The sequence below is a fragment of the Labrus mixtus genome, chromosome 19, assembly GCF_963584025.1.
Source record: "Labrus mixtus chromosome 19, fLabMix1.1, whole genome shotgun sequence".
Taxonomy (NCBI): Eukaryota; Metazoa; Chordata; class Actinopteri; order Labriformes; family Labridae; genus Labrus; species Labrus mixtus.
In genome coordinates this window covers 9743003-9760130 of record NC_083630.1, presented here as the reverse complement: position 1 = coordinate 9760130, position 17128 = coordinate 9743003, and the positions used below count along the sequence as shown (strand labels likewise).

At 39.5% G+C, this 17128-nt stretch overlaps 1 protein-coding gene across 1 annotated transcript; it reads left to right on the top strand.

The window, feature by feature from the left end:
- Positions 1 to 1132: 1132 nt before the first annotated feature.
- Positions 1133 to 8943, top strand: aoc1 (amine oxidase copper containing 1). Its single transcript, XM_061064980.1, has 5 exons — positions 1133 to 1140; positions 1723 to 3261; positions 5222 to 5510; positions 6428 to 6560; positions 7632 to 8943. The coding sequence occupies exons 2-5, from the start codon at positions 1725 to 1727 to the stop codon at positions 7899 to 7901; spliced, it is 2229 nt and encodes a 742-aa protein (XP_060920963.1). The 5' UTR covers positions 1133 to 1140; positions 1723 to 1724; the 3' UTR covers positions 7902 to 8943.
- Positions 8944 to 17128: the final 8185 nt, after the last annotated feature.

Here is a 17128-nt window from a genome sequence, read left to right as displayed (position 1 = left end):
TCACAAACACTATTTCCTTTACTACTATCACCATAGATGCCAAAGAAACCTTTAAAGCTTTACTATAGCATATGTTGTACTCTCACTACTGTGTTTTGACCAATACTTTAAATCAGTTTTTCACATTTGTTAAACTATATTTTGTCACAGTGTTTCCTCTTGTTTTCCCTGCTACTCTCCACCTTCCTCTCTGGAAACTCTCATAATATTAAATGTTCAGATATCTGATGCACTAGTAGAACAAAGTAGAACTTTGAAATGGCACTTAGTAAAAGTAGATTGCACCCTGTATTTATTCTTGTTAATGGTTAACTTTTGTTTTATTACACGTCACGTACACAGTGATCCCTTGAGGCAAATGAAGGTACAAAGTTCAATCTTGTACCTTCAATAAGTGGAAGGTATACACCATTGATCTAAATCAGTGTTATTCTATCAGGTCTAAAGAGACATAAAGTGAGAAAAGGGTGAGTCCTAACCTTTTTCTTTAGCTTCAGTTATCTACTGTGTTTTGCTTTTGTACTGCATCTGAGCAGCTCTGGTGGAGGTGTGGGGCTAAAAACAATATAAGGGATTGAGTAAATTTGTTTTCAATGCCTTACTACCACTGTACTGTAATGAGAGATTCTTTGTATTTTACCATCAGAAGCTGTGGCACTACAAACAAAATACAAATAAAATATGTTATCAAATTTGAACTGAATGAATTTTAACAGATGACTGAATATAATTATCATTAATGCATTGTAAATCCTACTTTTGTTTGGAACAATGCAACACTTCCTTTTTCTACTTAAATTAACATGATGACTGACTTCCTCTTTAATTCGAGACAAAGCCCTCTGTGTGACTCTTTTGTCAAATTCCTTGTGTTTATTCTCTTAATGCCCTTTAAGCACTTTAAATTGCTTTGTTATTGAAAAGGTGCTATGCAATCAAAGAGGCCTTCCCCTCTGCAGGTTTATCTGCCCATTTCATCATATTTACAACCCTGCCTTGGCCAATCAGTCTCCCTCACTGCTAAGTACCAGATTAAATATAAGCGCCATTCCATTGATCCTTTTTTTCCTTAAGATAGTTTTCTTCAATTGTTGAAACAGGGAGGACTGAGCTGATTCAACTTGTTGAGAATACCTGAAGGTAAGGCACCTTGGTCTATTGAGTTTCTTTAGGAAGCTTAGAACAACTTAAAAGTCAGTACACCATGTATCACAACTTAACTGTGTAAATTCTTAAGTGTAAACATGCAATTAAACTCACTCATTTGGAAGAATTTGATTAACTGCATTGAGAACTCGATTGGTAGTTGGGAAAATGATCCAAGAGTATGGGTCATTTTGAAAGTGTGCAGAACAAGGAATGAGGGAAGATACACTGAGAACAGGGACAATGTTGAGTCAGTGTGTCGTAGATATTGATTGTCTTTTTCTGTGGAGAAGTAGAGGAGAAACTGACAAAAAAAAAAAAGCAAAAGCAGTACCAGGCAAAAGAAAGCATTGCTTATCAGCTTTGAAGTAAAGTAAACAAAGATGAACAAAGCCAGTTAGTGAAATAACTTGCTTTAACTTTGAGTCTAAAAAACGATCTAATGCAGAAATGTAACACTTTCTTTTGTAGTTTTTACTCCTGGTTTAAAACATTGAATAATTCAGTCCCTATATTCGATTTAATGTCTTTATTCCCAGAATAAATGTTGTATATTCTTTTTTCATTTTATTACAGACATGAGGCTTCTCTGTCTTCTTCAGTTGGTCACTTTGGCTGCCTGTAGTGGTTCCAGATCCAGAGACTGGGCTCATCATGGCGCCCCCATGTTTGCTGACCTCACAGTGCGTGAGTTGAAAGCTGTCCGTGCCTACATGCACGGTATTCCAGAGCTGGAGCTCACAAACGCTCGTAGCAATACCCTGAAGAAGAACAGCATCCTAATGATAGAACTCCATCTACCAAGGAAGCATGAAGCCCTGAGAGCTCTAGACCGTGGACAGGCCAAACCCCTGCGTCAAGCTCGTGTGATAGTCCAGTTTGGGAACCATACTAAGCCCAACATCACTGAGTACATTGTAAGTCCTCTGCCATCTCCAAACTCCCATGAAGTCAAATCGTTCAAGGGGAACAAGCCAATCTCATTTGAGTCAAGGCCCATCACTGAGTCTGAATATTACCATATTGAGAGACTACTCGAGAAGATTGCAACCAAAGCTCACAAGCTCCTGTTTGAGACCACAGGTGGGTTTTCTTTCACCAACTGCTCTGACCGCTGTTTGACGTTCTCAGACATCGCCCCCCGTGGGCTGGGTCCAGGTGAGAGGAGGTCCTGGATCATGTTGCAGAAGTTTGTGGAGGGTTTTTTCATCCACCCAGTTGGGTTTGAGGTGCTCATCAACCACAAGGACGTGGATCCAGAAAACTGGACTGTCGAGAAGGTCTGGTACAACAGCATTTACTTTGACAGTATTGATGAACTGGTGGAAAAATATGAATCAGGAGACGTGGAGAAAGTCAAACTGCCCGAACATGACGACAGTGACCTCTACTCTACCTATATCCCAAGGGGTAAGAGCAACACTCCCTCTGATATCCATGGTCCAAAGCTTGTTGAACCCCAAGGACCTCGCTATTATGTGGACCGAAATTTTGTTGAGTATGCTGGATGGTCGTTTGCCTACCGAGTCCGTTCATCAGCAGGGCTTCAAGTCTTTGACCTTCGTTTTAATGGAGAAAGGATTGCATATGAGATCAGCCTCCAAGAAGCTATTGCCTTCTACTCCGGTGATACTCCTGCTGGCATGCAAACGAAGTACATTGATGCTGGCTGGGCGATGGGCGCGTCAAGTTATGAGCTGGCACCTGGAATTGACTGTCCAGAAATTGCCCATTTTGTTGATCTATACCACTTCTTTGACACGGACAAACCTCAACGCCACAGAAATGCACTGTGTGTATTCGAGATGAACACTGCTATGCCTCTAAGGAGACATTTCGACTCAAACTATAAGGGGGGATACAACTTCTATGGAGGGCTTGAAAACAATGTGCTGGTGTTGCGGACGACATCAACCGTATACAACTATGACTACATCTGGGACTTCCTGTTCTACCAGAATGGGGTAGTGGAGGTAAAAGTCAGCGCTACTGGATACATCCATGCCACTTTCTTTACTCTGAATGGACTTCACTATGGTACCAAAGTTTACAACTATGTGCTTGGTAACCTTCACACCCACCTCATTCACTACAAAGTGGATCTGGATATTGCTGGTGAGTATTTTGGCAGAATTATCATTGACTGTATACAAGAATTGGATGAAGCATCTTGGTTTTATTATGCCAACATTACAAATTTCCACGAGATATCTACCATAAACTATATATAAGAAGGGGATGTAGAGGCTGGGTCTGAAAAGTGAAGCTACAGTAGACGTGACTAAGTCCAGCATTCTTTCTAATGATCATCAATGGGGGACTCCACTGGTTACCAAATAAGCCTTTTGTATGAAAGCCGATAAGAAAAAGGCGATTCTTCAATGGGTACACTGTGGACAAATGTAGGTTAAAACAGCAAGTAGGCAGGGTTTGTTTGACTTCCTATGATTTACAAGTCACTATCATGGTGACCGAATGACAGTCATTTCAGTAAATTCTTGTGTCAGGTGGTTGTTCCAAAATTATAGTACAAAAAAAGAGTAACACAAAAGAGCATCAAATATGAGAGAACTAAAAAAACTAAATAAAGCACAAATTGGATAAGGGTTTAAAACAACAAAATAAAAAACATGCCTAAAAAAAGGATAAATACAAGTATAATAAGTTTAGTAACAGAGAAAGATAGGTAAAACATAATGGCATTATTGACAGTTCAGACACAGCTCCAGTCTCTGCTTATTCAAGCTACAGGTAGAGAAAACACACAACACTACATGATCATAAAGAAAGTGATGTTGAACATAATAGTGATAGTGATATGAAGGAACATTGCACATGATAATGAATGCTAAAGTCCAATATGGAAAGTAAATCAGTATTTCACATGGAAGTCAAACATTGTTATGGATAGATACCCAAGGAAACCACCAGTAGGTCACAGATTTCCTTGCTTGTTAGAAGTTATTGAGTGCACCTGTGACGCTTTCCTCACCTGATGACCATCAGCTGGGCTGGGAGGCTAGGGAGGTGGAATGCTTCTTTGCTCAGTTGGTTGTGTATCCAGAGAGTCAACACCATCAGTTGGCTTTCTGTGATTTTGCAGCCACATGGTTGATGTTGCCCCAAGCTGCTCGTTTGCGGCATATGAATGTTTATGAATGGGATTTGTTAATACTGATGGTTACTTCACATATAAACCTCTACCATCAGTGTGTGGATGTGTAGGTGTGACCTCGGTGTGAAAGAGCTTTGAGCAGTCAGAAGACTAGAAAAGCACTATATAAACTTAAGTCCGTTTACCATTTCTTCAACCACTGACAGTACTTAAGGGCAAAATTGAATGTCAGTTTATATCCTGCCCGATACCCTATAAATTGTGGAGCATTGCATCAGCTGGATCTCACAATTGATGTCAGAAATGTATGTCTTTATGTAGCTTATGGGAAAGAAGTGTTTGATTGGTCACATTGTCTTGTGAAAACAATGGGGGTTACAATAAATGCCCATTGTCGTCTTGAAATAATTGTTTTAAAGGTTTCTATTAAGGCTTTTATGCCTTTATTTAGACCGGACAGTGGATAGAGTCAGAAATCGGGAGAGAGAGAGTGTGGGGAATGACATGTGGATAGGGAGCTGCCGGATGAAGGATTGTAACCTCTGCACACTAGCCACAAGGCTGCAGGAGCCCCAAACTAGGTTTTGTTTAAATCAACTTAAAAAACAAGGCATTTGAATGTACTTTGAATTTAATTTGAAGGTGGTGAAATATGAAGAAACAAAGAAACCTTGTTTTGACTTGATCTTTTATTGATGCCAGTCAAGATTAAACAGCTTTCTGAACTTTATCCCGTCATAAAGAAACAGTTGCCCAACAACTGTGCGCAACTGTGATCTGTTGAAACATCCGATTAAGGCCATGCATCAATGAACTGCCTGACACCTCTGCTACTTGTGTTTGCGTTTGGTCTAAGGCCTTGTAATGGCAGTGCAAATGTCAATGTAAAAGTCTAAACAGAATGCTTTGACCAAGATATTTAACTTTTCATGACAACTCTTTGTCCTAAATTTAACACAGGTCGGGAAAACAGCTTTGAGTCCATAGATCTGAAGTTGGTGAACTTCACAAACCCCTGGAGCCCAAAACATTTCATCGTCCAGTCTAAAATCCAAAAAACGGAGCACAAGACTGAACGGTCAGCTGCTTTCCGCTTTGGCAAAAAGTTCCCACGGTATGTGCACTTTTACAACCCCAATGAGAAGAACAAATGGGGACACGAGAAGGGCTATCGGATTCAGTTTAACTCGCATGCCCACAGTGTCCTTCCAAGAGGCTGGAGAGAGGAAAATGGTATCAGTTGGTCAAGGTAATGAACAATTTTGATCTATGTTTCAGAAAAAAATAATAAAGACCAAATACTGTTATGGTTGTCTCAAGTCTCACTGTCTTATCATCTTAAGCACATTCCTCCCCTACCTATACAAATGTGGTTTCTTTAGACACATTGGGAACTGAGAAATGTTTACAAAAATATCACAATTTGTGATATGTGTGATGTGATATTTGTGATGATTCACTTAATGAGGATTATTGAGGTTAATCTCTGAATTGGAAGGTTGGTTTCTAAATTTGGTGAAAGTGAAATAATAGTTTGGATCCCAACAAAACAACAACAATCAAACAACAATCTGTTGAATATCACCTTGGTCACCTCGAGTTAGCCAAATCTTTGCTTTCTCAGTAGACTACTTTACTCATAATCAATCTGTATTTGTATAGCGCCAATTCATAACCAATGTTATTGAGACACTTGACAAAAAGCAGGTAAAAAACCTTACTCATTGCTATATTACAAAGACCCAACGTTAATCCATCATGAGCACTAAGCAACATTAAGTAAAGTTACAGTAGCAAGAAAAAACTTCCTTTTTAAGAGGCAGAAATCTTGGGCATACCCAGACTCATGATGAACAGCCATCATGCCGAAACTGTGCCAGGCTTGAAAAATTAGAGAAGATGCAGGAAGAAGGCTGGGGACAAACAGAGGGGAAGAGGGGGGTCCATAGCAGCAGTGCCGTCCCCACCAACAATCTATGAGAGCTCAAGCCATGACACTGCTAATGTTCCTAAACAACCAGCGGGAGGATCCTGTGTTTAGTGTAGAAGCTGTGTCTTCTAAAATGCCTGTTGGACAAAATATGAGCCCATTTAAAATGACTAAGTGATTTGACTTTGTGATAGCTAATATAAGAACTGAGTGTCTTCTGAACTGTTTCTCTGCAGGTATCCTCTGGCTGTGACTCGTCACAAAGATAGTGAAGCCACCAGCAGCAGCATGTACACCCAGAATAACCCCTGGGACCCTGTTGTTTCCTTTGAGGACTACATCAAGAACAATGAAGACATTGTCAACCAGGTACAGAAGTGAACATCAATACTGACCAGAGTATCCCAAACGTCTGTGACCATGAACCACTAAGATCAAACTAGGCCCGACACTTTTTCAATGAAAGGGCTACCTTGCCAAAAGTTCTAAACATGTTAATTAAGTTCTAGTGAGGGAAATGTATCTGTTCTGGCAGGAATCTACTGTGGGCGCAGCCTCGCAGTGGCGTTATCAGGGCCAGCATTGTCACTTTCCTCTCTGTTGTTTTTGGACCTTATAGCCTTCCAGTCCATTTCCCCTGCTTCAACCAACCATTAAAATGTTTGAATATAACCGTTTTCTTAATGTTACCAATGCAGGTTCATGCTATATGAGAAATGATGTCAGGTCCCTTTGAAGCAAATCAACGTAATACATTTTCTAAGATATATGCTGAGGACGTCGGCTACTTAGAAAAGCAAAATGGTTGGCTCTGGCGTACCACCCTTGGAAGCTCATTCATGGATAAAGCTTAGGAATCACTGATGTAAACACATTTACATCCTCAGTGTATGCGACACAATATTACAATGTGATTGTAGGGCAGTAACTAAGGCTACAGTAGTTCACAGTGAAGTAAATGTCAAGATGAAAAGTATATTGACATTGATGATCTTGTACATACAAAGTAAACACCTTTTTCAGTCAAGTCTTTTATCCACAATACTATTCAATCACTCGTAAGCTGACTGAATGGTACATTGTCACTTGCTGGTCATTTAAAATAAGGGCGCAAATGTTTATTCAGGGGGCAGTCTTTAATGATTTGGTTGTATGGTTTTTGAGAGGGCGAATTAAACGGCACTTTTCATTATTCACATGTGCATGAAGTCACAGTTGTTATGCTATGAGGGATTCTGGGAAATGTGGCTCACACTGTGGAAGTGATGTGTTGCAATATGAGGTTACATCCGTGGTTTGAATTTGGTCTCACTAGGATTCATCCATCTGTTCTAGTTACTAATACTGACATTTTCAACAGTGTGCTCTTCAAATGTAGATAAAAACATCTTTTATGTGACCCACTTTACTCTAATGTGATGTTTGCATTCCTGTGTGCAGGACCTGGTTGCCTGGGTGACGGTGGGGTTCCTGCATGTGCCTCACTCAGAAGACATCCCTAACACAGCAACACCCGGCAACGCGGTGGGTTTCTTCCTCCGACCCTTCAACTTCTTTGATGAAGATCCTTCACTGGCGTCCAAAAGCACAATTATTGTCAGGCAAGGGCCGGACGGCAGCCCCAAAGTCCAGCGATGGACACCTGAGGTCATCGGTCACTGTGTAACAGACAAGCCATTTTTTTACAATGGTACTTATGCAGGAGTCTAGAGTTGTTGTTTTCTTACTGCTTGTTCTTTTTTTTTTATTGGCTCGTATAAAACTACTGTGTTCACTTTTTGTTTGCAATCTTTGCTCTTTGCTGCTGTAACAATGTAAATTTCCCTGTTGTGGGATAAATAAAGGATTATCTTATCTTATAAGGCGCTTGGGTACAAATAGTCAGATTCTTTACTCTCAGAAATCTGTTAGACGAGGGCAGAAACAGACTTCTTTTTTTCTTGCAAAATATTATGGATAAGTGATGCAGATACAATTTTTGTTTTTTTGGAAATGTTTATATATGTCTTCAGGAAAAAAAAAAGCATCTATGAGATCAGAAGTATGACTTTGTCCACAGGGTGCGCCAAAATCAACACAAACCCAAAGTTCCTCAAAAGAGCTTTAACAAGGGAGAAGTTGATTGTTTTTCTTTTTTTATATATTAAGTCTATCACTACTTTTTTTTTTTTTTTTTCAGAAATCGTTTTGACATGTTTCCTGTGTCTCTTCAATGTTTCCCATACGAGATAAACATTGACCTCTAAACCAAGTCATATACAAAGTAAATCCTTATGTTGGTGGTCAAATCATACCACCGTGCTAAATCAAACCAGATAGTAACCTGACCAACGCAAGGGCGGTAAAGTGGGGGGGCTTTCTTTGGAACTTTGTAATCCCATGTTTGCGTCTCCATGACTGAGGTTTAGCAGCAGCGAGCATCCAGGATGCAGGATGCTCCGTATCCGCCCTGCATGTGGTAAACCTCTGGCTCTCAGCGTGCTCTGCTCGCCCCCGCTATGGGAATGTTTTTACTGGAAAGACAACAGGCCTTACAGAGCAAACAGCCTGATTCTGAATCCCTCCCCCCAAATAGTCCAGGATACCTCGTGCTGTTTCCCTTGGAAACCAAACTTTACATACAATGTGACACAATGCAATGAATATCAGCTGCACATGTAACTACTTTGTCCTTTATGTAAACATTCCTTTATAGCAATGGTACTTAACATTTTCTCAACCAAAAGATATTAAAAAGGCCAAATAAATCAAACCGTTGATCTTTTTTTTTTGTAAAATGTCTGTATCAAATAGTGAGAAATTCTCAGGTACACGCCCAGCAAACTAAAAATACCTGCTGAAGGAGGGATTGGATTTTGCAGTGGTAAAGTAGTTTGTGTGAAGGGTAAATAATGATTTGGGAAAAGGAATTTTGCCAACAACTGTCTGTTTTCCCAATCTTAAGACCCCTTTTTTATAAGTGTGTGCCAATGTTTTACAGTGTGCATGATAAAAGAGGGATAACATAAAAGCTATGCACGCACCAAAGAATGGACAGTGTCAGAGAGGAGAGAACAAAAAACAATGTTAACTCTGTAACAAGCATTCCTGCAGCTGTTCCCATGGCAATGATGCACCCAACGTCACAACAGACAAACTATAGGAACGCAGTGAGACCGTGTTGTGAGACCCTTGCTACAATGCCCATTCAACTTTTCTGCTGGTTCTCTTCTGAGCACATTGAAATGGATGATGTCACACTTTTTGTCCTTAAATCACATACAGTCATTAAAATACAAAAAAAAAAAAACATATACATCAGTCTTGTCAGTCATATATTCAGCAGGACAGTAGATCACAAATTACATATAATGTGAAGAATTAGGAGTTAAAGAAACCAATTACAAATACCTTAAATAATCAGCCAATGAATATGAAAAGTGTATTTTAAAAAAAAATCTTATTCTTCAACAAATACTTCTATAATAAAAGCCGTCCTTTTTTTACATTTGGGCCGGCTGTATATAAAACGCCTTCAACTTAAATATGGATTTGTCGCCACCTAGTGTTAGATTCCAGTACTGTTATACTAAAATCATTTATTGCAGATAATCCTGCAGCTACCCAGGAAGTTGTGACTTTTGGAAGATTTATTACAGCTTCTCTGTTATCATTTGGTTAATCATTCAATGAATCAATTCATCTTTATTAATATAGCACCTTTCACACAAATTAAATGCCTTTCAATGTGCTTTACAGTGACACACAAGAAAGAACCAAAAAACATAAAATAGCGAGAAAACATGGTACATACAAAAATGGATTTAGAAGTATTGATTAGAAGTATTAGAAGTTAAGACTACAATCGACACTGGTTTGAAAACGTTGATGAGTGGGTGGGTCGAATGAAAACCATAAAACAAGTGTAGTGTATAAGTGTATTTATTTTGGTATTCTTTCTGTCATTACTTCAGACAGTTTTTACAAACATCTGAGTCTGTCCTGTACATAGTCGTAGTCCCTTAATCAGGCACATTTTCAAGGATTACATTGAAGCTGCAGACAGAAGAAATCTATTGGTTCCTTTCCAAAACTTTTGTCATCTTTTAGTCATTAAGACCCTACAATGACAAAAATAGCCCGTCTCTGTCCATTACTCTCATTCTCTGCTGCTGAAACTCTAATCCATGAATTTATCAAATCCAGACTTCATTATTGCAATAGCATCTTTTATGGCACATCATCTAAAGTCCTCAATAAACTCCAATACATCCAGAACTCTGTTGCACACCTTCTCACCCGCATCCAATCCTGTGAACACATCACCCCTGTCCTACAAAATCTCCACTGGCTTTTTTAACAAATGTACAGTGTCTTTGAGTTTTTGAAAATCGCTTTATAAATAAAATGTATTATTATTATTTAAAATGTTCGGGTTGAATAGTAAAAAAACAAAAAAAATAGTACCCACTTAAGAAAAGAAAAGCCTTATAATAGGAGACACATGTTGCCTCCTGCTTTGCCGGCGTCAAGTTCCCCAGGTGATGACAGGCGGCAGATGTTCGAGGTTGGCAGCTCGTACCATCATGACGACAGATTTGATAGAGTATCACCAACCGTGCCAGGTGTACCACACAGGCTCATCAACAGTCATTGCTTTGTATGGTCCTTTGTAGTTCAGGTTGCCCGAATCACACCTGTTAAACCACCAACCCGACCTGCTGTGTCTGATACATCATTTCAGCATCACCAGCAGCATCAGTCAGGGAAGTAAAAGGATCCAGTTCAAAGGTTGTACTTGTACCAATCAATTTGCCCTAATACAGGCATTAGCCATTTTTTAATACATTTTAAATGACACTAAATTGCTTGAGTACCATTTCACTAGTCCAAGTTATTTGTGGCTTTTCCCATTAAGATACAATTTTGTAAGAGCATTTTCAATTTGCACAGGAATAACATTTACAAATAAAAAGTAGCCTACAACAATAATGATTTTGATGCATGGCACCAGCTTTTCACCTGATCACACCTCCTTTTAAATCAAACTCACCCACGGGCACTAACAAGGTTGCAAGTTAATTTGCTTTAACAATGTGAGCGCTGGGCGTAAAAGTGACAACTGCATCCCGCCTTTCGCACAATCGAGGCCATTGTTTTAAAAGTTTAGGATGAGTAGTAGTCACAAAAAACTTAAAAGCATACCATGATATAGCTCATGTCGTAAAACGACAACAACAGTACAATATAATTATAAAGGCAAGTAAGTCACAGCTTTCAACTGAATGGTGTCAGACATATACTATCAATGCCAAATGTGACATCTGTAACTGAAAAGAGGTTCAACATAATCGAACAGTCATCAGTGGAAAGACAAAAGAGGTTACCAAATCAACTCCTTCAATATAAAAACACTACCCGAGCAAAGCCTTCTGTTCAGACCATACATCCAATAAGTCGTCCAAAAAGTAAACCTTGTGTTAAAAACAAGTGGTCACATTTATGTCACAGGGGTCACTGCTGAGCTTCATGTTCTTGGAAGATGTTTTAATATTTTAATACTTACTTGTTTTTTTTTTTTTTTAAATGAAAAGTTATTTTGACCTAATTTTGTTGATAAAAAATACATATTTAAGGGCTCCTGAAATTCCTATAATGTTATAATGCAGCATTATCTCTATCCACTAGATGGCAGTAACTTCATTTACATTACAAGGCTTTGGACGGTATTGATTATGTCTTCATAAGAGTGAGAATAAATATTTAAAATTTAAATAAATGATGGTTTTGGCATTTTGATACCTTTGTAGATTACTATGCAAAGAAAATACATTAAACGGGCCCTGTGTGTTGCATTAGGCATACATTAAAAACAGGAAATGAAATGTTGATGTAGTGAGTGATAGGTCATACGCCTACGGCAGTTCCAAGTTTTCAATGGCAACACAAATGTTGACAAAACAGGCCTGTATAAATACACAAAAAATGTCACTACTGAACGTTAAAATGCATTTAAAAATTCAGTAATGGGTTAATGTCATTCTGATTCTCTGATCTGTAAGTCTCCAAAGTGACAAACCGAGTCATAAAAATAAAATGTTTCAACTTCTACTAAATAGCCTCTGTTTTTCTTTTGCTGGGTGATGATAGAACTCTCTATCTGGGAGCTGCTCTGTACAGCTGAAGACATTGTTTTCCTACAGGAGTCTTGCTCAGTGACACCTCAGCACCTACTGTCTGTGGAGAAAATAATATTTCTCACAAGCTGTCTCTAAAACCACGCTCCCAGCTGGAGTTGGCATTCAACCTGCAGTGAAATTCTAAAAGAAATGTGTGTACCTTCACTGAGAGACTTAATGCACACCGTGCCCATGTGTCAGAAGGAGTGATGTTGCCAGGCAGAGCATTATCTGAGTCATCATTAATCTCTCTCAGGTGAAAGCCTGACACTTCTGGTTAATGAGGTGGGGTGCACGTCTTATAGTGTTGCTAATTCAGCAACACTGTACGGTGTCCAGTACAGAGTCACTAATTAAAACTGACACCTATTACCCTCCTGTGTCATGGAGCTCTGCTTTGGGACACACACAAACACACACACAGAGGGGCATGCAGTTATAGCAGACTGATGGTGGGCGATGGTGTAGCTTCAGTCTCCTGACAACAGTGCTGTTAATTACTAGAAAAAGCTGCAGTTTCACAGCTACACAGCATTTAAGACCCCAGAATCAAACACTTTCAAAATACACAGCTGCTGTTTAGAAAGAACTATGAAATCACGACTTGCCATGTCACCGATGCACAAATATCCCCAAAGCTCACTCCTAAACTCACCTGCAGGCTGTCATGGGCTTGGGGAAAAACATCCATCCCACGCCAAGAATGTCCCAAGTCAACCGAAAAAAAAAAAAAAAAAAAATCACAGCCCATAAGGTCGAGTTGGTGGCATTTCTTTTGTATGAGTCAATATTTATTTATTTTTTTTAAAAGCTACTGACTCTCTTTAATTAAAACAATACACATCAGTGATTGGGCACCGTTCAAACATGACAGTGAAACACTATTAGGAGTAATGAGGACTTTTAACAGGCTTAAGAGTTTCTCAAGCAGAGGCGAAGATCTATCTTGAACTTTTAACAGTGCAAAGTGAGACATGCATGTTGAGTTTCTCTACATGCGGTTACCTCCACAGGTGCATCCAATCACTAATTAATGCTTTGTGCTGATATAACAACCAGCATGTGAAGAAGCTGCTGCATGTGATTTCAGACATCTTAGGCTGTATAGTAAGTCTAATATAAACTCCTCAAAAAAAGTTTGGAAACATTATTTTGGTCAATTATTTTGCTCCTTTAATAATACTAATTGGTGTTGTATTTTATATCGTTGGAAAGCCTGATTAGTTACCTTTACAACGAGGTATAACTTGTAAGGATTGTGCATTCTTGGAATGTGCAACACAGCTAAACGTGTGAGTAGCGCCCCCAAAAAATGTGCCAAAATCCCCTGCAATGTTCTTCTGTTGGTGTTCACTCCTGTTTTGAGTTGCTGGGTAGAATGGATGATTGCACTCTCCCACAGTAATACGTTTTTTTTACACTTTATTCATTTTACACCGTCAGGGACCTCAGTAGCGTGTGGAAGATCCATACACAGCCACAACATATCAGCACCTCCTGCTCATGCTGGTCACCAGCCTGGTCACATTTCGGAATGGGATGGCATCCCATTCCTCAACCACGAGTTGTTGAAGGTCAACCAGTGTGGTTGTGTTTGTCACTCTGGCATGAACAGCATGCCCAAGATGATCCCACAAGTGCTGTCAATCAGGTGCCAATCCAGATTTGACAGCAGAAGAGTTTCTCAATCTGAGGAGAAAATGGAGAAATGTTCTGCAAACGCTACATGAAGAATATTATTGGATCATAGTTGTGCGGAACAGACAAATGATTTTTGCAGACATTTCAAGCCAAAAAAAAAGCCACTTTTTTTCAGTGGAAAGTGAGACATGCATCTACAGGTGCATCCAATCACTTTAATGGTTTTATGGATTAAAGACTTTTAAATCAAGCTACATTGTTTTAAAAACTGGGGTACCACAGGGCTGTGTCTTATCACCAATCCTCTTCTCCATACACACATGATATAACCTGTGATGACAATGGCTAAAAACATTTTACCATCAGACAGGACATTTTAACAACAATATACCGGTCACTCATTGAATCAGTCCTCACATTTAACATCATATTCTGGTACAACTTTTCCCACCAAAAATGCAAGAAAAAACTCACTGGTATCATTAAACATGCAGCAAAACACACAGCACACACAGCACCACCCAGATCCAACTGTCAGAACTTTACATGCGAGCAGCAGAAAGGAAAGCAGTCTGCATCACTCAGGACCCTTCACACCCCCTTCACCACTCATTGCAGCTGCTCCCCCTCAGGCAGTCGTTTCAGAGAACCATTAGCAGTATTTTTAAAATTGCTGTGCATATGTGTTTTTACCTATTTAGTGTACTATTAGCTATTGTATGACTTAATGTGACTCTAAGTGTGCATGTTTGTATGTTTTCATGTTACTGAGCCTCAACAAAAGGTAATTTTCTGTCACTGATGATTCTCAGAATGTTTGTGAATCCAGGCCCTGGGGTGAATTCGGGTTGTCCCTTCTATCCCCTTCCACTATTCTCCTAACCCCGGGGAAAACGTCATGAGGTTAAAGAGAATTCATAAAGGACTAAGGGAAAGGCGACCGCATTGCCACTAGGCTACGTAATTATGCGACGGCCACTTCCCGACACTGGTACAGTGAGCTGAAGTAGGCAATGGCTATTTTTAATTTTTGGAGGGCAATACATGGGTTTCTGGTTATGTGTTTTTCTTTCAGAACTGCCTGTCTTTCCTCTGTGTGGGATGTCTGTTTGAGAGTTGGAGGCGAGTAAACCTGTTGTATGTATGGGTGTCAGGTTTTACCCTCCTGATGGACATTTGACATCAATTAAGCGGATTCTGTCCAATCAGGGCTCAACTGTGTCTGCCTCGCTGGTTCCAGTTTGTCTATTAACACTGGGTCTGATGTCGGCAATGGAGCGTCAGCAAGCTAGCACGTCTAGCACACAGGTTGGTCTCTTTTAGCTAGCTATATTCTCCTTTGGTCAAAGCATGAGACAGGAGTGCAGTTTGAACAAATAACTAACAATAATGTTGACCAAAGTATTGCTTCTTTTCTTCAGTTGTGTTCACGGTACACCTAATAAGCGACATATAAACTGACGGGAAACTTTAATCTGATGAACTAGAATCATAATTCAGTAACGACACTGAATGTAAGCAGTGAATTTACAGTAAGTAGGCCTAGCACAAACTTACATGTTTGATAGTCAAGACTCTGATTGTTGGTGTGCTGGGTTGGTCTTCTCGTTGCTCTCCACACACATCAGAAATGAACTGTTAATCTGTCACGATTTGTCGCTTAAGATTTAAAAAAATCTTTTAGTGTTTGCCAGGCCTTGGGAGCTTTTTGAAAGGGTTCTCAGGACGTTTGTGAATACGGGCCCAGAAGTCTAGCCTGAGACCTCCCTCCTAACATGGCTGTAGGAGCTGTATGTTTATGAAGTGTAAACACAAATTGTTCCAGCAGGTGTCGCCTTTAGGTTAAGGTGAAACTCTATATAGGTGGGAACTATCATTGGGGTGTCAGGTGTTGCTAGACGGGGAGCAATTACACTTTTTTGACCGCTGTACACCACGGTATGAGGTAATAGGAGTGATTGTAAATGGACTGGATGATTGTTTTAACAGTTCACATGTGACAGTAATCAAGACAATGATGGAATGAGAAACAAATATTCCTAAACGAAGAAGATATTGGACTGTCTTATTTCGAATTCTTACGCTCAGGAGCGAAGCCGGCAAGCGCGTCAATTAATAGGCTAGATTAGCCCGTCTATGTAGCCCCTCAGTGGCTTTAAGTTTTAGGCTTAGCCGCTATAATGGCTAACCTTGATGGTTTGGAGTTGAAATCCACTTGGAAGCTGCGTGAAAAGTTCTTGATATTCTGCATCACATTTCATTCGAGCAGGTTCTGTTGTGCTGCTGTTTTTCCTACTGACACACTTTCACTGTGGATACAAACATGACCCTTGTGCAGTTTTAATGTTTGAAGGGAGGCCAGCCTTGGCTAACAGCAACACAATGAATAACAGATTCTACAACACAAACCTCCGCAGAGACCCACATGCCGCCTCAGAGAGAAACAACATCAATTCAATACTGAGATTGAATCAGAGGGACAAAAACAAAAGGAATACACTGGGAAACTACAGATTAGCAACAAACAATGTAGAAAAAGAAAAACAGAGAAGAAAAAATAATTTAGCATAAACCCTGGCAGGCAACCCCTTGTGAAAAAAACATACAACAAACAACCAAAAGTTCTTTGTTTGTGTTTATATACAGACAGACAATGAGAGAAACTACAGGGAGAACCTCTCACTACCTCTGAAGGTGAGATAATGAGTCAGCACAGAGAACTGGATATAAACTCCCCACACCTGGTCTTAATCAAGGCCAATCAGTCACACACACACCTGACTCTGCACTGAGGTGATTCCTTCACCAACCTCAGTAAGAAGCTAGAGAGAGTGCCCTCACAATAAAGTATATCTGATCTTATTTGGCCCGATTCAACTGTGTTCATTTACAATTTCATACACAATGAAAACTTTTTCACTTTCATGGTATAATAAGATCGAAGCAAATTTATTTTAAGAAGGTCTACTTCTTAGAGTAAACTTTACTTTTCTTTTTTTGCATTTTGTAATTGTACTTTATTTGATATTCAATATGTAAGATATCTACTGACATAAATTATAAAAGTGACCTTACCTTATCATCAGACATTAAGGAAACATGCTATGTTGAAGTTCTGGCTTCTCTGACAGCAACTCA